This window comes from Taeniopygia guttata, chromosome 3 (genome assembly GCF_048771995.1).
Source record: "Taeniopygia guttata chromosome 3, bTaeGut7.mat, whole genome shotgun sequence".
Lineage (NCBI taxonomy): Eukaryota > Metazoa > Chordata > Aves > Passeriformes > Estrildidae > Taeniopygia > Taeniopygia guttata.
Window position 1 is genome coordinate 46149318 of NC_133027.1, and position 26448 is coordinate 46175765.

A 26448-nucleotide genomic window follows, 5' to 3' on the forward strand; every position below is an offset into this window, starting at 1 on the left:
CAGCTGTGAGTCTCACAGGTGTGTGGTACTGTTTTTGTGTACTGATGTAGGATTCTGCCAAAGGACTCTCCATGTTTACAGGAGAAGAGGAAGTTTTTGCGTTTCAGCGTACTCTATCACGGCTCACAGAAATGCAAACTGAACAGTACTGGAATGATGGGGACAGAAGCAAAAAAACAATTAAAAGTTGAATGAAATCACCAAGAAGTAAAATTACAGCATGAAATCACCAAGAAGAAAAAACTGGAAAGGCTTCAGAAAAGCACTGGAAAGCTTTTTAGCACAACTTGAATAATAATTGCACTTTATCATCTGGACCATGTTTTTTTTCATCAATAGTGTTTTGAGTTTAAGACATGAGGTCTCAGTTATTTGTCTGTACCACCAGTGTGTGGATATGTGAAATTTTGCCTTTATTTGTTCTTCTTCAAAACTGTCTGGCTGTCTGGCTCCATACAGTGGTGGTGAATGGAATTACCTCCAGCTGGTGGCTGATGATCAGTGGGGTTCCCCAGGGCTCAGTATTGGGGCCAGCCCTCTTCAATATCTTTATACATGGTATGGACAAGGGGATCGAAGTGCACCCTCAGTAAGTTCACAGACAACCCCAAGTTGGGGGGGAGTGTTGACCTGCAGGAGGGTAGGAAAGCTCTGCAAAGGGATCTGCACAGGCTGGATCAATGGGCTGAGGCCGGTTGTATGAGGTTATACATAGGCCAAGTGCCAGGTCCTGCCCTTGGGTCACAACAACCCTAGGCAGCACCACAGGCTGGGGAAGAGCAGCTGGAAAGTTGCCAGGGGTGGGGTGCTGGTAAACAGGACATGAGCTAGCTGAGCCCAAGGGGCCAAGAGGGCCAGTGGAATCTCAGCCTGTATCAGCAGCAGTGTGGCCAGCAGCCCCAGGCAGGAATTGTCCCCCTGTACCTGCACTGGTGAGGCCTTGCCTTGAGCACTATGTCCAGTCTGGGCCCCTCGCTACAAGGACATTGAGGTGCTGGGGCCGAGTCTGGAGAAGGGCAATGCAGCTGGTGAAGGGTCTGGAGCACAAGTCCTGTGAGGAGCTGGGGGTGTTTAGTCTGGAGAAAAGGAGGCTTGGGGAGGCCTTACTGCTCTCTACAACCACCTGAAAGGAGGGTGTAATGAGGTGAGGGTTGGACTCTTCTCCCAGGCAACCAGGATGAGAGGACACCACCTCAAGCTGCTCCAGGGGAGATTCAGGTTGGACATGATAAAGAATTTCTTCACTGAAAGTGTTGTCCAATATTGGAACAGGCTGCCGAGGGAGGTGGTGGAGTCACCATCCCTGGAAGTATTAAGGAAATTGCTGGACATGGCACTTAGTGCTGTGGTTTATTTGATAGGATGAGGTTTGGACAAAAGTTGGACTTGGAGTTTATTCTTAACCTTAATGACTCTCTAAAATATACCTTTGATGTTCAGGAAGTTTGACGGGATTAGAAATTCCCCGGAGAACTGGCCTACAGACAAAGTTAATGGGCTATGCAGATTCATTTTATTATGTCACACGAAGTGGGCACTTCAATGATTATGTACTGCTTCTGTCATTTACAATGCTGCTTGCACAAAAGGAAAATCAAATGCTTCTTTAAGAAACTCCTGATATTGTCCATGCTAAAATCTCATAACTCCTCAGTAGTGTGTTCTAGTTTTGAATGTTTTTTCTATTCTCTGATCTAGCTATGTGTTGACATTCAGTCTCCAGGAGTTTTTTTAATCAGACTGTTGCTCAGTCTGGTTCATTGAAAGCTAATGGTTTTACCCAAGAGAGAACCCTGAGGAGGAGCTTTAAGGTACTTGAAGCTGCACAGGATTAAGATCTAAGTAATGGATGGGAAAAGAGACTTGATAAGATGGGGTATGCTGTAACAAATAAGTGCAAGTTCATATTCTTCCTAAATTTTGTGTCGCTTGCAAGCCTGGATATGCTACCTCTATGCCAATTACATCTCTACCCTGAATTTTCTTGTTTCTTCTACACCAAACCTTCCACTGCTGCTGATACACCTGCCCTGATATGAGGGGAGTAGTACTCAGTACTACTGAGACAATTCATCACATTAACCATAGGAATGTCTTTTATGGAAAAGATAGGAAGGAACTGATACCTCAAGACACATTATCCATCCTCATGTTTGTAGTTGGAAACTATATGTTAGTTAAAGATGCAGTGGTGACATTCTTGATTTTAATTTAACTGAAACAAAACATAGTATTGTGTGAATTGGCATATTGCATATTTTTATAAAGTAATCTTAAGAGCATATTTAGAAACTTTGAGCAGAAAAAAACATGTAGATAGACTGAAAAGATCGCCCTCATGTCCTAGGGAGGAGATACATAACACATTGTCCCCAACTTTAAGAGGTTTTGTTGGATTTTGCAACATGACCTTTTTCTGCCTCTTAACAAATTGTCTGCCATCACAATTAAAAAAAGCTTTTAAAAGGCCCTTCTGGCCAGTAGGGTGGGCTGGAGACGTCCTGTGCACTTACTTTTGCTAGGGAGCCACATGCTCAATTCTGGTTTTCTGTTCTGATCCCTTCTGTTTGTCCTGGAAGTTACTTACACTGGCTATACCTGCTCTTCAAGTAATTTTTAAAGCCTGTATTTATAGTTTGCAACTAATGGAACTGTATTACTATTCCCACAAGGGTGACTACCACTGAGAATTTTAATGCGTATTTATGAAAACTCCAATCAGAATACATTGTTTATACTTAAGAATATCCAAATAATTGTTGTATGCTTTCAGAGACTTGGATTAGGTTTCTCAGCTGAGGGACTATTGACATTCATGCATGTGTGTCTGTATATACAAACACATATGTATATTTAATTTATACATTTACACATTACATATAAATCTAGATAAAACTAATATATATATAATTTAAGTGTGTGTGTTTCTGTATTTATATGTGGCACTCTATACTTAGCCTGGGACTGAAGTATCAGTCTCCTGAAGCTTCAGCCTTGAGTTTTTTTGAGTAGCATTCAAATGCTTCCTGCCTTGAACCAGAATGTGTTGTAGGAAAATGGGAGATAGTGGTAGATAACCTCTAAGGCACTTTGCATCTGGATATTTATTTACATACACTTAAAAAACTGTTCATATGTTTAACCTGTATGTCCTTCTCTGTCAGGTGGTATAGGGGAAATGTGTAATCTTGCAGAACACAGATGACACGTCTGGGACATATGGGGGAGAAGGTCCTGGCAGGTTCTTCATTCCCACAGAGACTGTCTCAGGCCAGGGAAATGAGGTGTTTCTCCACCGTCTATGTGGGTGATGACAAAGCTCCTTTAACCACAGGATCCCTGTTTGTATCCAAACTGCTGCTGCTTTGTCCATTGGTATTTGAGGCTTTTCTGCTGTCTGAATGCGCACCCCAAACTGAGATACCCCAGGTTTTTGGAAGTTCCTAAATGCAGTGGGACTGATATACCATTGAAAACCTCCAAGGATATAGGTAAGCTCTGTGAAAACACAAGAGGGAAGTCCCCCAAAAACTTCCAGAGCCAGGACTGCTTCTAGGATATATTGCTAAATAAAACCATTGTGCAGCCTTTCCTTGGCCAGCAAGGAATTTGTCTCTTGGGAGTCCCTGATAGGTACCAACAATAATCAAGGAAAATAAATGGGGAAGATTCCAGAAGTATTTTGAGGCTGAAAACAAGAAACGTTGCCTAAATTGCTCTGTTGTATTTGTGATTGTGATGAAGAAGGAGGTTTGCCACTTTTGGGTCAGGTCCACAAGGAGAAATTTATTGGACCAGTTTCTCAGCCAGCCCAGATGCCAGGGCAGAGGGTGCTCCAGTAACCACAGAAGCAGCACATTTATGTCCATCTACCTCCCTGAAGAAAGTGAGGCCTTATTTGCTTATTTTATGATGCTGTAGCATGGTAAAGCCTTTTCCCAGTGCTGAGTTGGGGGTGCTGCTTCTGGGATCAGACACCTTCCAGGCAAATGGTGCTGGCCAGAATCTCACTGGATACCATGGACAAGAGTGGCTTTTTTGTGCCCCAGGGTGCTGGGCCACCTGTCCTCCCAGCTGTCCTGAGCCCTGCTGCCTGGCCTGCTCCTGCTGCTGTGAGACAGCAACCATCCATGACTTTATTCCCACATGAAGAAGTTTTATTTGCCAAAATGTAAACAGTGAGATGCCTGTGACTAAATTATGCATGCTTGATAATAGCCTTAAATGCTGGATTTGTGCTGGATGCTTCTAACCAGAGTTTTAAGTCCTGGCTTTTTAGGTTTTCCTTAACTTGTGAATTCATGTAATCTCAGATCTGCAACAAGCTTTTATTTCCTTTAGTCGTTCAGCAAACATTATTGACAAGTTATTTTTAAAGGTCTTTTCAAGTGACCTTTATTGATGTGGTGTAATATTTTGCTGTTATAGGAAGTAAAATCCTGGGGATTATGGACCATGTGGAACACTTCATGTTTTCTAAAGGTCACGTCCTGGCTGAGAATCTCTCAACTAACTTCTTTCAAATACTTGATTGACCAAAAATGTTCACAATGCCCAAAAATTTAACTTTTTTAAAAATAATAAATAGTGCAATTCTGTCTTTCAGAGTTATTCAGTATTTGTTACTGTGCAGACTGAGGGAGCAATTGCAGTATTTTGGGTGGAACAAGACAGCCTTCCAAAGGCTTTGGAGGGATTGAAGATGCACTTTCTGCTGCTGCTGGTTTTTGATCTGAAAAGGAAAACCATTAATGTTTTTTCTTTCAGTAAAGGTGTTCATGATGACACTACAGCTGGATAGATGTCACCTATTTTGCAGCAATCTAAACATGAAAAAAAGCAACTCACCAGGTTTCAAACAGTGCCCAGCAGGGTCACCAGCCACGTAACAAGGAGGAAGAACAGTCTCTCCACCATGACGCAGCTAACAGAATTAAGATCCAGAATTTTTCTTTCTGCAGTTTCCTGGATCTGAATATACCCGGTGCCTCAGTTTCCCTGTTGATAATATGGGAATGGTGTTACTTTCTTACTTGCTGACTCTGGCCTGCTGCCAGGCTTCCTCATTAATATTCTAAGATGCTTGCTGAGGCTCTGGGATGAAAATACTTCAGTAAAGTATGTAAATAGTGCAAAAAAATAATTTAGCTACTCAGAGTGGATTAGTCTCCTTGTTTGGGTTATAGAATTAATGTCATCCACTAAACACCATGTGCCTCTTCTAGTGATTTTGTTTTAATTAATGCATCTATTTTAAGAATCTATTTTAAAAAAATATGAGATTTGTGATTAAAACTGTAAACCATTTGTGTAGTTTTTCTTTTACTTGTAATAACAAATTTCCTGTAAGATTCATAACGACCTCATAGCCTATACATTTGAAATACAGTGGCTTTGTAAATTCTGTTGGGATTTTCCTTGTATACAGAGAATATTTTTTTAAATATGTAATTTTGAATCTAGTATATTACAAACTGAACACTGTCAAATCCATCTGTTATTTGAGAAGAATTTATCTTGTAATAAAGAAAAATTAATAAGTCCAGATATTATAAACTTGTCACTTATTCATGCTAATTTTATATATGTGTTCTGGATAGACAGACCCACTGTTAATTAGAATAATAGAATGTTAAGGGCTTGGAATGGACCTTTAAGATCATCTAATCCCAACCTCCCCTGCCATGGGCAGGAACATCTCCCCCTAGACCAGGTTGCTCAAGGCCTTATCCAGCCTGTCTGAGAACACTCCCAGGGATGGGGCATTCACAGCTGCTCTGGGAAACCTATTCCAGTGCCTCACCACCCTCACAGTAAAGAATTTATTCCTAATAGCCACTCTAAGCCCTCTCTCTTTCAGTTTAAAGCCATTCCCCCTTGTCCTGTCACTACCTACCCTTGTAAAAAGTCCCTCTCCAGGTCTCCTGCTGTGCCCTTTTAGGTACTGGAAGGTGCTGTAAGGTCTCCCTGGAGCCTTCTCCAGGCTGAACAACCTCACCTCCGTCAGCCTGTCTCCATAGGAGAGGTGCTTCAGCCCTTTGGTCCTCACAACTTAGTGTGATTGTTTTTGCTTAGATCTCTGTATCCAGGGGGCAAACCTGGACTGGCAGCACTGGCAGTTTCTGGCCATGCGGTTGCCTGCACAAGCTGTAGCCATTGCCCTATGTGGTTCAGCTTTTGGGTTGGAATATCCAGGGCTTGTCAGAAACATCCTCTTCCAGAAGTAGTATAGACTTGTCTGCCTCAGTTAATGCTGCCAACAGCCCTAATTTTTGGGTGTGGAACCCTTTTTTCTACCTCTTTGGCTCTGTATGCAAACAACAATTAAAGTGCTTCCCTCCACCCCATAATTTTGGATTCTTACTGTTCAAGATGTGGTTTTGCTGTCAGCCAATTAATTCCGTGGTTAGTTGTTACAAGTTTTGCACAGCTTAAGAGAATTGCCCGGGGAAGCAGTTAGTTAACATGGAGGCTGGTGGAGAGCCCCCACGCTGAAAGGCTGGCAGGGTCTGAGGATCACTGCAGCTCCCTTCTGTGCAAGTGCCCTGAAGGAGCACCTCTGAGTCCTGAGAACAGAGCAGTGCTGCAGCATGGCACTTCTCCATGGATGCCAGCGGCAGACACGCAGGTCTTGCTGGCCAATGGCAAGCAGTGTTTCACAGTTAGGACTTGAGAAACCAGGAGTGTAAAATTTTTAGGCAGGATTAAACTTTGGGCCTATTTCTACACCTTTTACTGCAAACATAGTATTTTCCCCTTTCTTGAAGAGGGATATTGTAATATTGAAAGTTGAGCAAACAACTTGCTCCAGTATCTTGCTTGCAGAGTTGTGGTATGCAGTGTTTGAGAAAAGCATCCAGAATGGGATGTCTTACTCTCCCATTACAGATTCACATAGGTTTATGAAGGAATAGGCTGTACTCTCAATAATGTTTGCATCCCTTGTTACTCATGGAAACATTGGATCCTTCTCCAGATCAGTTTAGGATCCTGTTTTCCCTTTGAACATCTTTCAGCAATAAGCTGTCAGGGTTTAATTAGAAATTACCTCAAACAAAAAGTCGCTTAGCTTTGCTGTCTTTTCTGAAATTCTTCAAGAACAGGTTTTGACAATCTGCCTTTGCAGCTTTGTCCAGTAGATGCTTCTCTTCTGTCACCGTGATCCATTTCCTCTCAGAGATGAGCATTCCCCAACGTGTCCATCTCTTGTCAGTGAAGATTGCTCCTCATCCTGGGATACTTAATACTCTCTTGTTCTGTAGCCTCATTTCTGATGGAGAAGCACAGGTTTTTGTATCTCAGCTTCCCCAAGACCTCTAGGCTTAAAGTTTCCTGCTGCTTGGCTTTGGGTCTCAGCAACCCTGGCATATATAAAATACAGGGTGTGGGATCTGGGGGTGCCCCCATGCACCTGCAAAATGGGAGACATTTCTGACCCTTGGGTTTGGGGCACTATCTGCTTTTGCCTCTGTGTCTGCCCAGAAGGGGGACTTGCCTTAGCAGTTCCTAGTGTGTGAGGAGAGGGAGGATGGAGCAGATGGAGGATGCAGGCCACTTGCTCCCTCTCCAGCCTTCTGCATTCTCCACATATTTGTAAAACAACTTTTGTTTTAAATTGAATTGATTTCTAAGAGAGCCATTAAAATACAGAAATGCTTCTCAGTGACCTAGTACTCTGCATTCATGTTGGTAAAATTTTGGATGTGTTTCTATAGTCCTCCTGCCAGTTCTTTGTCAGGGTGAAGGGTTTAGTTGGCTCTGTTAATCCACTCTCTAGCTGAAATTGTTCATTTAAATAGTTGTAAAAATCCACTCTTTTCCAATGCGAATCCTATATTCCCAGATTTGAGTACTGCTGCCAGAGCAAAGACTTCAAATTCTCTGAGTGCAACCACACTATGTCAGTCCAAAGCCAAATTGCAAACACTTATCCACAATTCCCCTTACTCAGCTTTAAGCTAATTTTTCCAGCAGGCAACAATAGTCATAAAAGTATAGGGGAAGATCATTACAAGAGCTTAAGAAATGCTTAACTGATTTCTTTACAAGCTGTGGGATAATTCTACCACATTTTCTTATTGGAAGAAGTTACTTAATGTATTTTCAGCACATGGTTCTTCAGTGTCAGAGTAATTAAGAACAATCAAAGCCACTGAAAAATGAAGTATGGAATAAAAGATCAAGTGATTGTTTAAGCTGAAGTCAACTGAACTAGGAAAAGTAAGTTCACCGACATGAAGAAAAAAGCTTTGAGTGCTCTGCTCTTTTACAATTAGGAAAGGCAAACACATTGTGTAACTTTTCCTACATGCAGTGATGGATAATGATCAGGTCACACCATGCTGTATTGGGTGGTGAGGTTTGTTCCTGCAGGTCTGTTAAGAGCATCACTCATGTCAGGTCTTTCCTGTAGCCACAGTATGATGTGCCCAGAAACACTTCCCTGCTAATCCAGTTCACACTCTGTAAACAGCTAACAAAGTTCCTCAGGGGGCAGGGGGAACAAAGCTGGTTGGAAACACAGGCAGAGGACCAGTCTCCTCCAGTTGCAGTTGATATCTCCGAAAAAGTAACATTTCAGAGGCCAGTGGAGAGAGGAGCAATTACTGTCCAGCAAAATTACAATCTGAATGGGCTGCCATTTCCAGTGCTTCACTAGGATGGCTGTGATTGCTATAGAAACTTCTGAAAGTGAGACAGAGAGGTTTTCCAGCACTGGAAAATGCGAAAGGAGAAGGTTAGACTGGTTGGAAAGCCCATTCAGTCAGGCAGCTGCCAATCGAGCCTCTTTGCCAAGTAGATTGTAGGAAATGATGATTAAAATGTCCATGGAATGCACCAGGCAAATTAAGTTTCAGTCACAGCCGCCTGGGCAGTTTTGGTGGGCAGACAGCTCCAGCCTGTGGTGCACCTGGGCTTGCTCTCCCCATGTGGCCTCTCCCACGGCCACCTGCCCCTTGCACACAGGTACTGCAGTGAAGCTGCAGCAGGATGCTGCGGCCATGGCAGCCTAAGGAACACAAGGGAGATGAGGTTTGTGGGGAAAGGTGGTAGTGACTGCTCTGGTCTGATAACGGATGTCTGGGGCAGGGGAAAAAAAAACAGACATCATTCCAGGTAAGGGAGCAGTGTCCCTCCCCAGTCCAACTTTGACGTTACTCCCAGGGCACAAGTCAAGGAGATGACGGCTGCTGCCATGTTCACCACCCTGTGACTGGGCTGGCACCCCCTGCCTGTCTTGCCCACCCTACTCCCTGTGTTGGCATTTAAACAGGACTGTTGTCTTTGAACATACCCTGCCAATCCCTTCCCCTCCAAACAGCTGGCAGTGGACAGCTGAAACTCTCCCTTTGGGGCAGAACAGCTGGCAGTACAGCCAAAAGCCTGCCACAAACCACGAGGCAAGCCTAAGCCTGAGGGAAGTGTTGGTTCTTGGAACTTCCCCTTTTCCGCCTTTTCAGCAGCATAGACAAGCCCCTGAAATCTCCTTCACAGCCCATCATCCCCAGCTTTGGTGGGACACCAAGGTGCAGCTGCAAGTCCAGTAATGTTTGTTCTTAAGGAGCTGCTCTGACCTCCTTTCCATATCCTCAGTCCCCAGCCTTTTCATCTGTGCTAGGGGAGGGTTTCATATCTTTTTGTGTTCATTGCTGGCCTTAGTAAAGCAGCTCATCCCCCTTCTGGCAGCAGGCTGGCAGCAGTTATTCCAGTGCCTCACTCCCCACCAATCCCCTAAAGGAATGTTGGTATTAGTAGGCTTTATCACCACCATAGTTTCATTTCCTTCTCTTTCCTGTCTCTCCTCAAGCTTCCTTTGGTTTAACTCCAGGCAGTCAGCTAGAAGAGTCTCAGGCAGGTAAGTGCAGACACAGGTAACGCTGTGGCGCAGTCACACGGCCATTTCCCTCCTCCTCCACGAGCTGGGTGCAGCCGGTGTGCCAGGCTCAGGCAGCTTCAGCGCTGTGCCCCCCCCTCCATGTCCCTCCACAAAATTACAAAGTTTTGGTACACAAAATTATATGGCCTGCATAAATAAAAGCAATGCAATTTGTCTTGCAGTGTAAGGGCGAACAATGTAAAAAGTCACACTCATCAAATCCATTAAATGTTTGCTGTATGGATTTTTTTTTCCCCCAGGAAAAAACAAAGAAAAAAGCCCTTTTGGTAGTGAATATAATGGGTAGTTTGGTTTAGTTGTGATTCTGCTTGTTTACAATTCCTCAATGCATAATTCTTTAAAAGTCAGAGTGACTTCATCCTGTGCTCTCAGAGCACCTGAGGACAAACATCAAGACATCTGCTCAAACCAGTGCCTGTCACTGCCTGCCCAGCCTTTTTACATACATTGGTTATGTGTTTTACTAACACCAAGCTGCTGCAGTACTGTCTATGTGTATATATTACATGTGCTCAAGGAGTTATGAATGGGTTCTGCAGACCTTGTGGCCTGTAACTGCTCCCATAGCCATGAGTTAAGCCTTGGTTAATGGATGCTAATCCGTCAATTCTCCAACAATTCAGCAAATCAGTTATTGACATAATGGAGAAATTATCTGAGTGTACCACAGCAACTGGTACTTGAGGACACCTCTGTCTGCTAGGGTTGACCTTAATAATTAACAGCTTTACCCACTGCCCCAGAGGTGCTTTATAAGGCAAGAGGCTGAAGGTTAAATAGCTTCTGTGCATCAGATGTGCTCATTACACCAGGATGTCTATAATGGCTTTTCTGAAGCCACAGCAGCTTAATAATTGATTGTTCTCATTTCATGGTCTTTCCAGGCATCCCCTGTACCATTACAAAACTGCGCCCTTGTCCTTGCCAGGTTCCCTTTTCCTGTTCAGACTAAGTAGTGTTCCCTCTCTGAGCAGAGACTGCATTCCATCCCTTTGCTTGCCCCTGGTGAGCTGTATGGTGCTGCTTGGGCACCCCCCATCTCACTCCTCCACCTCAGCTCTTCCTTCTTGACAGACAGCTGCCTGCTATTTAACCACCCGCCTCCACAGCATAGCATCCAGGCAGCCCTGCAGTTCTCCCTGGTTTGGTCCAGCATTTATTCCAGTTTTCCAAAATGAGGCAGCAATGATGAACCAGAAGCAAAGTGTCCTAAGTGACTTGGTGTGGAAGAGGAACAAGGTTTGCAAGGAGAGCACAACCAAGCAGGAAACCACCATTCATCAGTCACAGCCAGCATGGCTTCCTGAGGGGAAGGTCCTTCTTGTCAACCTAATTTTACAACAAGGACACCCACCTAGCTGATCAAGGGAAGTCAGCTGATGTGATCTTTTTGAATTTCAGTAAAACTTTCAATACTCTATCACAGTATCCTTCTGGACAAAATGTCAGGCACACAGCTGGATAAACACATCATGGCATTGGCGAGCAACTGGCTCACCACTCAGGCATGAAGGGTTATAGGAAACAGGGTGACATTGGACTGGTGACCGGTCACTGATGGGGTTCCCCATGGCTCCATCCACTGCCCTGTGCTCTTCAACATCTTCATAAATGACTTGGATGCAGAATCTGAAGAGATCCTGGGTAAGTGCTGATGATACTAAATTGGGAGGAGCTGCTGAAGCCCTTGAGGGTAGGGAGGCCCAGCAGAGAAATCTTGACAAATCAGAGGACTGGGAAATCACCAACCATATGAAGTTCAGTGAGGGAGAGTGGTGGATTCTACACCTGGGATGGGGCAACCCTGAATGTATGGACAGACTGGGTAATGAGAGATTGGAAAGCAGTGCTGTGGAAAGGGGAAGAGGAGAGGCAGACACTGCTTCTCTGATCAACTACTACAGCTGGAAATAGAAAGCCTTTCTGGCTGAGAACACCTTTTCCAGCTCATTTAGAGCTGAAGCCATTGAGCTGTTAATGCCACAAGTTCCTGCCTATGTCCCAAATAAGAAATGAGCTTCAGAAGTCTCAGCCTTTGGGTCAAAATCCACCAATGTATTTAGGTACTTGACTAGGGTGGAAGATGCATCCCTACAAAAGAGAAGCTGGACTCTAGTACCTCCTGTCTTTCAAACAGAAAGATGATTGGATATTTTTTTGCATATTAACAGAGTAAGCTGAGGGTAAAAGCAAGGCAAAGTGAGTTTTAGCCGAGCTTTCCATTTCTTGGCTTAAAGCAGACACAAGCTTCCATCTTCCTATTAACTTCACACAGCTCTCCCATGGAAGGGGAGATCCGTTACATTGGGGGTGTGTACAAAACCCTGTTGCACTACAAGTTCTGAGGAGATTTTACTGTTCCACTTGGGCTGAGATGCTCCTGTTGAAAGGAGATGTTAGGGAAGCTGTCAGGATTTGTGGGTCCCGCTCCTCTGACTTTGGTGCATCAACCATCAGTGACAACAGACAAGTTCAATGCTGTATTTTAAGTGAATCGAGGCACCACTGTTCCATTATCTAGACAAAACAGAGAGTCCAGGCTAAGGCAGGATAAACAGTAAATTATCATGAAAGACTGACTGAGAGAGGAAAGCTAGCCCCTAGTTCTGCAGGAATACTTTTGTACTTGGGCACATCATATGCCATCATCTGGCTCCCCTCTGTGTTAGGATCTTTCCTCTTGCATCAGGGGAGGAAAAATTTTGTTCCTCACCTTTTCCTAGTGCAAGTGCATGCACTTGCATCACCTCAGCAGCTGCTGTAGTAGTGCCAAGCAGGCAGTTTCTCATCAGCCACGCTCACTGCTTCTGCGATTCAGCGGCACCTCCAGCCAAAACGCATTTCCTGTTCTTCGCTTGTCTTCCCCAGGATCTGCACACGCTGACCTCTCTGATGGTAAAAAAATTAGCAGGCTGGGGGTATTAAATCCTAGACTGGCAAGGATTTGTGGGTATACCCGTTTTTAGGATAACAGGAGTCATCCAGATAGCCCAGGTTCCCCCCAGGACTTGCACCTGCTGGGGCTCTGGAAACACATCCACGCACACTGCAATCAGCCACTTCCCAGTGATAAAAGGGAATGCCGGCCTTAGGACACTGCTCTCGGCTTTCTCCTACCCTTGTTTGCAAAATCACAGAATCAGAACCGCAGAATAGTTTCGGATAGAAGGGACCTTAAAGCCCCCACGCCCCTGCCACGGGCAGGGACACCTTCCATTAGACCAGGTTGTTTAGAGCCCCATCCAACCTGGCCTTGAACCCTTCCAGGGACGGAATTTCTCTGAGCAAGCTGCCCCATTCCCCGTTCTGTTCCATATTCCAAAGCTGCTCGGGAGAACTCCCTATTCCAAATCCGCTCGGGAACACTCCCGCCGCAGCCCCGGGCGCCGCGGGCTGGGCTGAGGGCGGCCTGCAGGGCGGGCACAGCCCACAAGATGGCGGGCGCGCTCCGTGGCCGGGCGGCGGCGGGCGGGGAGAGCGGCCTGGCGAGGAGAGGGTGAAAATACACCTCAGACTGTCACCGCCAGGCTGAGCACGAAGCCAGGCAAGTACACCGTACCGGCCTGGGCTGAGATCCCTTTCAGAAAGTTCAGTTTGGAGTAGAGAAGACTGAGAGGGGATGCCATCAATGCATACGTATCTGTCTCAAAGGCAGGAGCCAAGAGGATAGTGCCAGCCTACTTTCAGTGCTGCCCAGTGACAGGATGAAGAGCAATGGACATGAACTAAAACACAGTAATTTCCACCTCAACATGAGGTAGAACTTCTTTATGTTACTGGAATAGGCTGCCCGTGGAGGTTGAGGAGAGTCCTTCTCTGGAGGGACTCCGAATCCACCTGGACACGTTCCTGTGTCACCTGCTCTAGGTGACCCTGCTTTGGCACAGGGTTCAGACTGGATGGTCTCCAGAGGCCTCCTCCAACCCAAAAATATCCGTGAAGTGCTAGGAAAAAAAAAAAAAAAAAAAAAAGGAAGAAGGGAGATCTCAAACACCCACACTCCCAGCATGGGATACAGCCCTGTGTCCCATGTCAGGCAGGCTGGACACAAAAATGGGGGGCAGAGGCGCCATGAGGGGCTGCAGGGTGGCTGCTGGACAGGGAGGTGTGGGGCAGGTGGGCAGCAGAGCCTTCCACAGGACAGGGATGACCTAACCTTCACCATGATTTATGTTTTTAAACAGATGTGTTTTTAATACACAAAGAGTCAATTATAACTTGGTTTTGGGAAGCAAGGGCTTCCTTGAAATTGGGATGCCTTATATCACAGAGAAATGTAAGTTGGAAGGGGCCCACAGGGATCATCGAGTCCAGCTCCTGGCCCTGCACAGGACCATCCCCAAGAGTCACACTATGTGTCCAAGAGTACTGTCCAAACTTCTTGAACTCTCTTGGTGCTGTGACACCTTTCATGTTGCTTGATCCTATCCCAGCCTTCTCCCTGTGGCCAGATGCTGCCTTGCAATGGCTTAAGCTGAATCCTCACAGTTACAGCACCAGCAGGATCCTTTGGTGCAGGGTACAGGGCATGTGTGCTCCTGAGCAAAGCGACAGGCAGGCTCTCAAAAAAACTTTGGAAGGCTTCTGCATGGCTTCTGCAGGTTGTGACACCACCTGGAGCCCTGTCTCCAACTCATCATTTTCAGCATGTATTTGGCAGCACGTTGCCTGGGTGGTGGAAGGCTGTCTCCACCCTGGGGTGCAGAAGTTCTTGGTGAAGGTCATTGCTGCCCCTTCATGTGGAGACTTTCTGGCAAATTGAGCTGGTAGTGCCACCTATTCCTGAGATTGAAATAATTCTGGGATGCTCGTTGCACATACTGGTGTTCTTATGAGAAACGGTGACTCACATAATTTCAGATGCATCTGTGAATTCCCCACATTCAAGGGTAGCTGTGCTGGTGAGTTGTATCTCTGTATCTTAGTGAAGAAATCTCTCTGTTGTGGTTGTCTTCTGCTGGGAACCTGTTCTCAAAAATCACAGTATCTGGAACAGACTTAGAGGACTCTGGCTTTTGAACCAGCCTAAAACCCCAATGCTGTGAAATCCAGAGCACTTGTAGGATTTAGCTTATTTTAGGCTCCTTAAAATACCCCCAGGACTATGCCTTTATGAAAAAAGATGGCCCTTGCTTGGGCTTACTATGGTTAGGAGCTTCAAGAAGCTTCCTTAGTCCTGTTCTTCCACCCCTTCATCATCAGTGTCTCCACTTCTTCTCCTCCCACAGGGCTCAGCTTACAGAAACCCTATCCACTGACAACATCCTAGGAGAATGTATGGACTATATCCTCTCCAAAAACATGAGCAAAGAAACTGGAAGGTACTAGAGGGAATGGGTCAACCTCTGTTTAACATTTAATGGGTTGTTGTTTGGTTTGGGTTTTTTAAAATTATTTTGTTGTTTGTTTTTTATCATGAGAACAGCTCTTATCTGCTTGGTCTTCCCCATGTGATTTCCCCTTCCAGGCTCATACCTCTCTTGATTGGTGCAAGCAGCTCCTTATGCGTTCAGTTTCTGTTCTTCTGAGGCACCAAACTTCCCCCTCATAAAGTGCAAGCACTCCATGTGGCACTCAGGGAGTAAGGCATTTCAATGCCCAGTGTTCTTACATACTTAAGTACCTTTTAGGCTCTATTTCTTAATCTCAAGCGTTAAAGAAATGCTAAACTCAAGTGGAAAATATAGATGAACTTGTTAAACATTGGTCCCTCTGTGACTTGCCTAAAGGAAGAAATTATATCAAGATTTTTGTCAAGTCAAACTATTGCACAAACACATTGAAGGGAGGTACCTAAGGAGAGACCTTTACTGGAACACTTTGCCCCTATAGAGAATCTGCTGGAACAGAAGTCTGATGATATGCAGAAAAGTGACTTCAATGTTTCAAGATTATTGGTCCATGTAGAGTGAAGAAGAAACAAGGAAAAAAATCAGCTCAAATCAAGCATGCTAGAGCATAACCCTCTCTGCAGATCTCTTCTCATAACAGTCCCAGCCTGTGAAAGAACTGGCACCGATAGATGCTGAAGCCTACTGAAGGCCTTTAATGTAGCAAGTCAATGAACTTTGATGAAACTGGCTTTTCTGGAAAGCCAGCTGGATTGCCAGGGTAACCACATCACAAAAGGATGCAGGACGGAAAGATACAGACATTTGCTGAAAAGTTCTATGGGTTTGACAAAATTAAATGAAACTGGATGTCCTACAAAACAGTTTTCACATTCATCATGTCTCTTGGCTGGATTCCACAGCATTACAGAAACATTTCTACAAGAATTGATTAATTTTCACATTCTGGGCCCTGGAGAGCATCCCATGCTGCTCAGAATAGGTAGGTTTTTTTGAGTACAGGCTTAGAGGTGAGATCTAAGCCAGCTGGGCAGGGCCAACATCCTTCAGTTACACATTACCATGCATATGACTGAATCCTGCATCAACAAGCTGAAAGAGAATAAAACGACTATCTGCTAATTTTATCCACATTTAGCAGCAGGATATGCATATAAAAGCAGATGAACTGTGGGGACAACAGTAAGATAATCTGAGACAGAGAGCAAAGGTAAATCTTCCCTCTGAGACAAAGAATAACCTTCATCTGGCCAATGACTAAACAAATGGATCCAAGCTACAGGATAAGGTTAAAAGCAACGTCCATCCAGAGTTTAAAGAAGTTTCAGACTCATGGGTTCAGTTTAGACTAAAACATGTGTTCTCAAGTTCTAAAACTAAATGTTTCTTAAAAGTCTGGATGAGCTCCTCCCTGGCTCTGTTTGCAACTGCAGTCTTTGCAGAAAAGCCTACCAGTGGCTGCAGGACTTCACCACTTCCATCTCTCCAGCCAAATCCGTATTCTTCTTACACCCTCTGTACTTTCCTGTGCTGGAGCTCTTTGCTCATCCAGATACTTCTGCTGCTTTCCAGAGGTATGGGGGCTTTAGGAAAACTGGTTGGAAAATTTTTTGCATGTCCTCAAAAAAAACCCCAAATCTAAAACAAACATGACCCCACTCACCCCCCAACATTTCGTATTCTTCAAAGGGTTTTTTCCCCACATAAAAGAAAGTTTAGGACTCTCACTATTTGGAGATGTAAGTTCAAAATCCTGCTTTACCTCTAACTTCCATGTTCTAGAAAGTCTATGAACAAGGTTAATGGTTTGTGTATATTGGCAACAACTGCATGAAAACTGGATGACAACTCTGCCCCTTCATTCATGGAAGCATAGACTGGTTTGGGTTGGAAGGAACCTTTAAGATCATCTAGTTCCTACCCCCCTGCCAGGGGGAGGGACACCTTCCACTAGATCAGATTGCTTCAAGCTCCATCCAGCCTGACCTTGAACAATTTCAGGGTGGGGCATCCTCTCTGCTCCAGTGTTCATCCTTCTCACCACCCTCACACCCTAACATCTAATCTACACCTATCCTCTTTAAGCTTAAAACTGTTCCCCCTTGTCTTATCACTACATGTAAAAAGCCTCTCTTCTTTGTTTTTATGAGCCACTTTAAGTACTGGAAGTCTACAATAAGGTCTTCCTGTAGCCTTCTCTTCTCCATTAAGAGAAGATAAATCCCAGCTCACTCAGCCTGTCTGGGCAGGAGAGGTGCTCCATCCCTCTGATCACCTTCATGGCCTCCTCTGGACTCGCTCTTGTACTGGGAACCCCAGAGCTGGATGCAGCACTCCAGGTGGGGACTCAGAGAGCAGAGTAAAGGGGCAGAATTGCCTCCCTTGACCTGCTGGCCAGACCTCTTCAGGCAGCCCAGGATGTGTTTGGCTTTCTGGGCTGCAAGTGTACACTATTGGCTCCTTTTCATCCACGAGAACCCAAAAGTCCTTCCCCACAGAGCTGATCTCCATGAATTCTTCTGCCAGTCCGTACTGTCTTTGATTGCCCTGACCCAGCTGCAGCACCTTGCACTTGTTGAACCTCAGGAGGTTCTCATGCACCCACTTCTCCGGTTTGTTCAGCTTCCTCTAGATGGCATCCCTTCCCTCTGTTGTGTCAACTGCACTGCTCAGCTTTATGTCATCTGCAAACTTGCTGAGGGTGCACTTGGTCCTACTGTCATTAATAAAGATACTAAAGAGACAGCGCCTCCAGGGACACCACTCGGCACCAGCCTCTACCTAGGCATAGAGTCTTTGACCACAACTCTCTGGCTGCATCCATCCAGTCAATGCCTTACCTACCAAACAGTTCACCTTTCAAATCCATGTCTCTCCAGTTTGAAGATAAGGATGCTGTGTGGAAATCACTTGCCTTGTTTCAGCTCTTTGTACCTTGCCCTTTGGAACAAGGAAAAGTGAGCAAACTTGTCTTAGGGCTTGAGATTATAAAATACTTGCATCATACCTGGCAGATGGCAATAAACAGGAAAGCACTGGGACCCAAGAAAAGGCAACAGGAGATGAGAAATTCCCGATTTCCACGACCAACTGGTCTGGAAAAGGAGCCTTGTTTTTAAAATTAGATTAGGGCACTTATCAAGATACAGACTGCAGGTATTTTGCAGAGATACCTTAGTGTGTTTCTGTCAATAGCTACAGCAGATACAAACTTGTACTTCTGGATGAAAGGTACTTTATCAAAAAGTTCCTGACAAGCTCTTATTCTCACAGCACATCACTGACATACCCATCTCGTGTGAAATCTGTGCAAGAAAGACAGGGTTTATTTTGTCAAATTATAGGTAGGAAGCACCCTCCAAGACATCCTGCACCACAGATTATCAATGCAGGAAAACATACTGAGCCTGGTGGCAAAGGCAATACAAGGAAATGGATACTAGGGAAACTAGGAGGTGTGAAGAACAGGCAAGACCAAAGCTTATGAAGATGGAATTAAAAAGAAAAACAAACAAACTGGAAAAGGAAACTACTTATCCTAGCTACCAATGAACCGCTGAGCATCACAAATTTTTACTCATGCTCTCCTAAAATGAAAGATGCTGATGCCAATCTGTACAGAGAGCTTGTGGACTGGAGAAAGGTTGTTCTTTTGTTGGCAGTAGAGCAAACATTAGTAAAGCCCCAAGCAGGTGAAAGACACAGTCCTTCCAGAAACAGAGGTCACAGCAGTGTGCCAGTGATGAGGCTGTCATTCTGATTCCTCCCTTCCACTTTCTGCTAAGTGCTGTTTTTCTCAGTCTCTCAGAGGTTAAGTACAGATGGGAACCATTAGATCTTCACAGCTCCTTTGGGAGCTGTTAGTCAAGACTGTCACACATCACAGTCCTTCAAACCTCACCTGTTTACCTTGCTTGAGACTTGACTGCAGTGTCCCTCATGCTTTTAACTGTAGTTAGTGCACACCCTTCAGAAACAGGCCCATCTTGGCTTGGGCACATCTGGAAAATGTTCCAACTACCCTGACAGCTTGTTATGGTGATTAAGCACCTTCATTCCAATATATTTGTGCCCAGTTTTTCATATGAATGTATCTGATTTCAGCTTGCTGAAACACATTCCCATAATTCACTAGATTAAAGAGCCTTTCAGTACCTGATATTTTTCTTCCAAGGAAGTTCCTTCACCATCATAATCAATTCTCTGCTCAGCCTTTTTTGATAAACTAAAGAGACAAAGTGCTTCATGTCTCCCATTGTGAAGCATTTTTTTCAGGCTCTGAATCATTTTGTGTGGCTCTAATGTTCCACCACCCATTTTTCAACATCAATTTATAACATGCAGGCCATCCCAGTGCTGGTCTCACAAATATGCTACATGCTTATATCCATTTGCTCGTCCCTTAGGACTCTTTAAAAAAAAAAGTCTGTTCAGAGTCTGAAGCAGATGCAAGCCTGCTTCCTTCTGTCTGTCATTTGGAGCAACCAAAAAGCCATCAGTCACCTCTGCTGGTGCTGCCATCTCAGCAGGTAAAAAGAAAGCATGACAAGGCTGTCTTTCTTCTTCCCCATGGCATAATTCGACACTGGAAAGCAAGGCTGCCCTTCTGCAGGGCTCTGCTCTGAGCACAGATCACCCCAGGTGCACCCAGGCCACATCCATAGGGATAAATGAGCCAATGGGCACAGGCTGGCTTTGTACAAGCTGCTGTTAAGCCCTCCAACCCATCGAAGTGTAGTGACTGCACACTTTTTTATGCCCATACCTGGGAATTGTTTGGGAAAATGCTAACATCCTGAGGCCAACACTGTGCCAGGGACCAGTCTTTCTAGGCCCCCACCTGAGCTCCACTATCTGGGAGTGCTCCCCACCACTGCCACCTTCTTTATCAAGAGAGGTAAATGCCATCTTAATACAGAACCAGTCTCCAAGGAGAGAGAAGGATGAAACGGCTCCCTCATTTTCTGCTTCCAATCAGATCAGCAATCAGTTTCTAAGACCAGGGAGGCAGCAACAGGCTGGGGCATCTGGGAGTTGCATCAAACCTCTCAATGCAACCTCATGCATATCAACAAGGGAAAGGGCACAAGGCAAAAAGGCAAGAAGGAAAAAAAGGCAGAAAAGGCACTTTTGTTTAAGCTCAGAGAGGAGAGCTTGTGTCTAGGGCTTGCATCACCATGGAACTGGGATCAAACCCAGGCTGGCAACCTCACCCAAGCTGATGCTTTAGCCCTGGGGGTTCCCTGACCTGCCTGTCCAGCACCAAGCATCCATTGGGCACCAGCAGCCTGGAGCTTCCTCATCACAGTCCTGTCCTGCAGTTGCTTGTCAGAGCTGAAACAGCAGTCACCCAGGAATCTAATGCCATCAAAGCTGGAAGTGCTTCACACAGATTATATATAGAAGAGGTGCCCAAGCTGTGCCTAAATAAAACTTTGTCTTCAGTTCCAGGGTTCTCAGATCAGGAGACTGAGGGGAGGGTGCTTTTGGGAAAATGTAATCTCAACCCCAGCTCATCAGAAGGGAACAAAAATACCTGGTGGCTAATATTTTATTAGGTTTTGATTAGAAAAATAGAGGCTTTCTTTTTTTTTTGCTACAGAATTTTCCCCTTTCTTGTATCTCTCAGTGGCAGAAAATGCTGAATCACAAACCTGGAGCTTTAAAAAAAAGTATTTCACATGCAGAAGAAACATATCTTACATAATTTCATACTTCCTGCTCTGCTCTCTGGTGCCACGTTCCTCATTTTCAGGCTGTTTTAAAGGTCAGCTTCACAGAACAAATCCTGACCTCAGACATGGGAAATATGCTGCCTCATCACTCCAGGATCTTTTCTCACATGATTAGTCCCAACATTCCTGCAAGTAGAACAGCCACTACATAGCCACTGCTGCAGACATTAAAAAAACAAACAAACAAAAGAAAAAGGCAAGATATTTTTTCCCTCTTCATTCTCAAAGTTAATGCTCACCAGCATCACAGCCTTATTTTACAGGCTGGGGGCTACTCTCAGCACTGTAGTGCTATTGCCATCTACAGACAAGCAATAGTCTTAACAAACATACATACAAGTTAAAGTAAGAATATATGCCTAAACTGACAACTGTTTTTGAAGAAGCTTGAAAAGACTTTAAAGAGGATTTTATTTAAGATTTTCCAATGGGCAAGATATAGGATCAGGGCGAAAGTTAATTGAAGACAGCAATTACTCCTCATGGTATTGGTTTTAATACTTAAGATGTATTAATTCAACTGGCTCCATTTTTCTGAAGGTTTTTATTTTGATACTATAATTTCAGCAGACAGGAGAGGTCACATTAATGGGCTGATCCAGAAGACACATACATAATCTGTTTATTTTGAACAAAAGATCTGAACTTATTTGAAATTACTACTATCAATTACCAAAGAATGATGGAAGGCACAGCCATGATAAACAAGCTCCAGTGGTACAGGAAAGCTGAAGATTAATTTACTTGCTTAATAAAGCTGAAAATATAAGATTTCAAAATTAATAAAAAAACCAGTCAATTATTCTATTGGTTATAAATGACAAATATATACTAAAAATATTTTAATTGAAGTATTAAAGTTATGGAAAACTCTTTTTAGTGTGCTTAGGCCTCTAAGAAGGAATATGGCTCCTATTCAGTAACCTGGTGGACTAGTTTTTGTTAGTATCTGTAAGAAATAGAAAGGAAAATTGCAGCTCCCACTCACTGGGAGACTCTACAGATGACATTTAAAAGAAAGCATACCACCACAGCGAGATGAAAAATGGGGTTTCTGTTAAATTATAACTAGCCAGACAGTTATACTGCTCTCAGATTTGTGATAAAAGCAGAAAGGTTGCCTCCTATGCCTGCAGAGTTTATTGCCAGGTGGCTCAAGCCATGCATGCAGGTTTACTTGTCAGACTTGGCCTCTTCTTGTCGATCCCTGCTGAACCAGTGAAAGGGAAATGCTCAGGCCCCGAGAGCAAAAGTTGCCCCACAGCTTGTCATTCTGTGGGGGTGGGAAAGAAGACAAAAAAAAAAAAAAAAAAAAAAAAAAAAAAAAAAAGCAGTGAAGGCATCAGACCCATCTCAGTCCCTTGCCAGAGGAATGACACTGTAAGACTGAACCCTGAACAAGTCATATGGAAAGAACCAAAGCACAAAGTCCGCTAACGAAGTCAGAACAAAAACGTTTGGATAGGATTTCTGGAAGAAGGAGCCAGAGGTGTTTGTGAATAAGCACAAGAATAGGCACTTCCAATGATCACAGAACTAAAAACAAAAGCACTTTTGTGCACTCCTGAATTACTTGCTGTTATTTTCTCTTACAGTCACATGCTTATGTGGGCCTGTACTGTTTGAAAACGTGATTTATTAAGACACCTTAAATTGCAACCAAGTATTGTACCATTAATACTGACTTTGTTTTAACTTTCCTGTTCTTAATATAAATTTACATAATTTTAATCTCTTATGCAGCCAAATCCCCACTGAATCCTTTAGAGGTTTTTCTTGATATGAGCACTATATTTCTAAAGTGTTTCAGATTTATGGGCTTCCCCCCCTTCCCCAGCATTGTTTCACTGGTTCAGGGACAACCCCTTCTTTTCAGCAGATTGAAACATTCAGTAATGTGAAACAGATCTGGTGACCCTCTAGCATTAAATCATGCTTTGTGGTGCTTTATTCCTGCTCCAAAAGACTTTATGCATTAGTGAGTACATAAAATTGCACCAGAGACTGAATACATATTGAAAAGCAATAAGTGATTCCATATGATCTTAATTTTTCAAAGTAGTGCACCACTGTTTTAAAGCAATAGTGTTTAATTTTCCAATTAAAGGAAGTTTTTAAAATAACCCTTCTAATCTAATATGGGAATACTCTCACTTTGGATATTCTCTCCAGCTGAAAGATTTGGGTACACTAACAATTTTCACAGTCAAATGGTGTCCTTGGTTAGCAAGCTAGCAAGGGTGCAATTAGCCACGGCAGTTAATTTCTTCCTTTTATTCAAAAAAGCTTGTGTCATCATTACTGCAAAGACACAGGTCACAAAGGCTCCGTGAGCAAACTGAATAGCACACGTTCCTCTTTAAGCTTCACATACTTGAACATCTGTCAGACCATAGCTAAGAGTTCCTCCCCTAGTTTTCCCTGTTTACTTCCAAGGAAAAAAAGTCTATTTTGGCTAAACAAGGTTTATAATACCTCTATCTATATTTTAAACTAGACAGGCCTATTATGAAGAGTAGCTACTGTATTTAGGAGCAGCAAGTTCTTTAGCAGACCGGCGTGTATTCAATTAGATGGGTTCACCAAAACGGTACCTCCAAAAAATAAATTTAAAAACCAATAAAATCAGGTCTCACTCTTGCTGCCATTACCTGTCCATAGGTAAACTGGCAGTGAATTACTTCAGTTGAAGTTCTGGTTTGTTAAACTGAAAGAAATTATTTTTCAAAGCAGGCAAGGGTGTGTACAAATGGAAGAATTCAACTTCTCAGATTCCAGGAAGAGTTTGCAGGGCAGTTGCTATAACTGCATGCCCTGAGCATGTTTGAGTGACGTTCACATGAGCTGCAAGGAATGTAAAATCTTTAACAGCAGAACAGTACTGGGTCAGAACTGCCCTCCCAAAATCCCCTGCTCCTAATTAGATGCCTAATCCTGGAGGCAATAAAGTCCTATTTTTAGGTTGTCAGCATCTCAAGATACAGGATATTCTGCCTTTCACATACACACAACCACCCCATGTTGGGCAGCTCCGTGCCCGTCTTCCCCCGGACCCAGTGCTGGAATTCGTAGCTCGGACACGTTTCCATGCAAGACGATAACCACGGCCCCGGCTGCGTAGCCCTCTCAGAGCACATCCAACACATACCAGTAGGCTCTGGCTTCCTAAGAAGCTGCTGGGATCGCTTTTCCAAGACGGGACAGCAGGTAGGAGGTGCCCGGCGCTATCCCATCGCTCTGCGGCCTGTACAGGGACTCGGGAAACGTGATCCCCTTCCCATTCCTCCCACTTGATGCAGCTCCTGAGTCAGCAGTTACCCAGTTCCTCCGAGGTAGGAGAGAGAGAACCAGCTGCAAATGTTTATAATCTACTTCTCCACCACGTGCTAAGCCACTGACCGCTTTTGCTTAACACTTCACCAGCCTCTTTGAACCCTTCCTCAACTCCCCAGGGGAGATTTCATTCCCCCTGTGTGCCTTGTAGTGCCCCTCACACCAGGTGACACAGGTCATTTTCTCCTTCTGCCCGCCGGGGTTCAGATGCCTCACTCTGACCTTCCCGAAGAGTATTTTACTGGGGAGGCAGGCCAGCCTAGCACGCACTCCATTTCCAACCAGCCTGCCGAACCCGTACTGCTGCTTGGGGGAGAGGGTGGGGCTTCGGGATTCACGGGAGCAACCAAGGAGAGGCCATGACCCAGCAGTAATAACATTGCTATGGGGAAGGGAGGGGAGCAGCCTTGGATTTCAGTCCCCTTTTGAAAGTGTGCTCTATGTACTTTACAGCAAACATCTATCAGAGAAGAAAACGCAAATACCTGGGAAAAGGACAGGAGCCACATCTTCAGCTCCTGAACAAGTGCTCTGATCACTGGAAATACAGGATGACAGCATGAGGGAGGTACTTAGACTACTTCCAGGGGCCACGTACGGGATAAAGTGATTAATTCTTTGGCGGAAGCGAAATAGGTCGTATTGGGCACCTGCTGTCAAAAGGAGAGGCCAGGCTGCGAGCCTGAGAAAAGGTAAATCCTTTCCTGCAGCCCTCATTCTCGTCACCTGATCCCCTATTAAATCCCCTGCTGTACAAGCACACCTTCTGTTTGCAGGTAGAGGGAAGCAGGGCTGTGAGAGGTAGTTATTTTAGGGCTGTGCTGTGTAAGCACCACCACAACGAAGCAAGGACTGAGGATGCACCTCTGCAGAGCATCATGCAGACAGGACAGTCACCTCGGGGATGTTTCTTGTCCCGTGAAGACATCCGACACTGACACTGTTTCAGAGGTGTGGCTTCCAGGTCTCCCTGTCGGGGCCCTACCTCTAGACATTTGGCACACTGGAATGGCACACCTGGCTGCCAGACACGTACCCACCCAGTCCCTTCCCCTCCCACCACACACAGCTCTCCACTGCCTCGAACCCACATCTGGAGGGCACCTGCAGCTTGGCACAACTTAGCTTTGAGACAAGGGGATCGGGGAAAGCCGAGAGATGGCTTTGCTTGGTCCTCAGTGCAGCAGTCGCTGCTGGCTGAAGGCAATTTCCGTGCGAGCGCCACGGCACGTTCAGGAGAGGTTTTTCTGGCGGCAGGGCTGCAGGCAGCTCCGGCGGAGAGGGCGCGGAGCCCGCCCGAACCCCCGCCCCGCGCCGCATTTTACTCGATTGTTTATTATTTTCCGAGGGGCGGCGGCGGGGCGGGGACGCCGGCCAATGGGAGGCGCCGCTGGCCTGACGGGCGACGAGCGGCGGCCAATGGGCGGCGAGGGCGGGCCCCGGCGGTCACGCGCGGCCCCGGAGCATGACATCATTGAGTTCGCACGGCGCAGCCTAACTTGGCGGGGGCGGGGCCGGCAGGGGGAGGGGCCGGCAGGGGGCGGGGCCTGGAGGGGGCGGGGCCAGCGCCGCCGCTCCCCCTCCCCGCGCTGTGTGGGCGCAGGAAGGTGTTAAGTTATAATGATGGAGCAATTAAGCGATAAGTGGCTATAATTAACCCCACGTGGGGTAACAGAGACGGGCTTAAGTGGACACGGCCGCGTTGCACAACTAGTCAGTGGCAGGGCAGAACGGTGTTTGGTCACTCGGAGCAGCCCAAGCTAAGGGAGAAAGGTGTCTATCTTCACAAGTCAAAATTCCTTCACATAATCCAAGATTAATAATAATTAAAGAGTGGATTTTCTTGCTGTATCTCAGCAATTCGACTGCTAATTGCATAAACTCAAGAACTGCATGTACCCCCGAGTATTTAAAATCTTTAAAGCAAGCTTTTGAGCAATCTCAGCCTAAAGAGCAGGTTTTAAAAAAGGATTTAAAATATGGAATTAGTTTTTGCTTTTTCCCCACCTCTTATCTTTCTTCCTGGGCCTCAAAGTATATTTGTATCACATTCATAGTGCATCAAGAACTTAGCTATTGGTTTAAAATGGAAGCTGAGATGCTCTTTCAATGGCACATTAAGATGAGGGAT

General features: G+C 45.0%; 1 protein-coding gene and 1 long non-coding RNA gene across 2 annotated transcripts in view; one reads left to right on the forward strand and one right to left on the reverse strand.

Moving 5' to 3' along the window:
- The window catches only part of AFG1L (AFG1 like ATPase), a 63836-nt gene extending 58291 nt beyond the window's left edge, over positions 1-5545 (forward strand). The window contains exon 13 of the mRNA XM_030267699.4: positions 51-5545. Coding sequence (XP_030123559.4) covers positions 51-191 — 141 coding nt within the window. The 3' untranslated portion in view covers positions 192-5545. The remainder of the gene's footprint in view (positions 1-50) is intronic.
- LOC115494306 (uncharacterized) lies at positions 4577-25737 on the reverse strand. The gene is made up of 2 exons (XR_005979831.2): positions 7049-25737; positions 4577-4998 (listed from the first exon to the last, which is right to left on the reverse strand). It is a non-coding gene; the product is annotated as an uncharacterized lncRNA (long non-coding RNA).
- Positions 25738-26448: the final 711 nt, after the last annotated feature.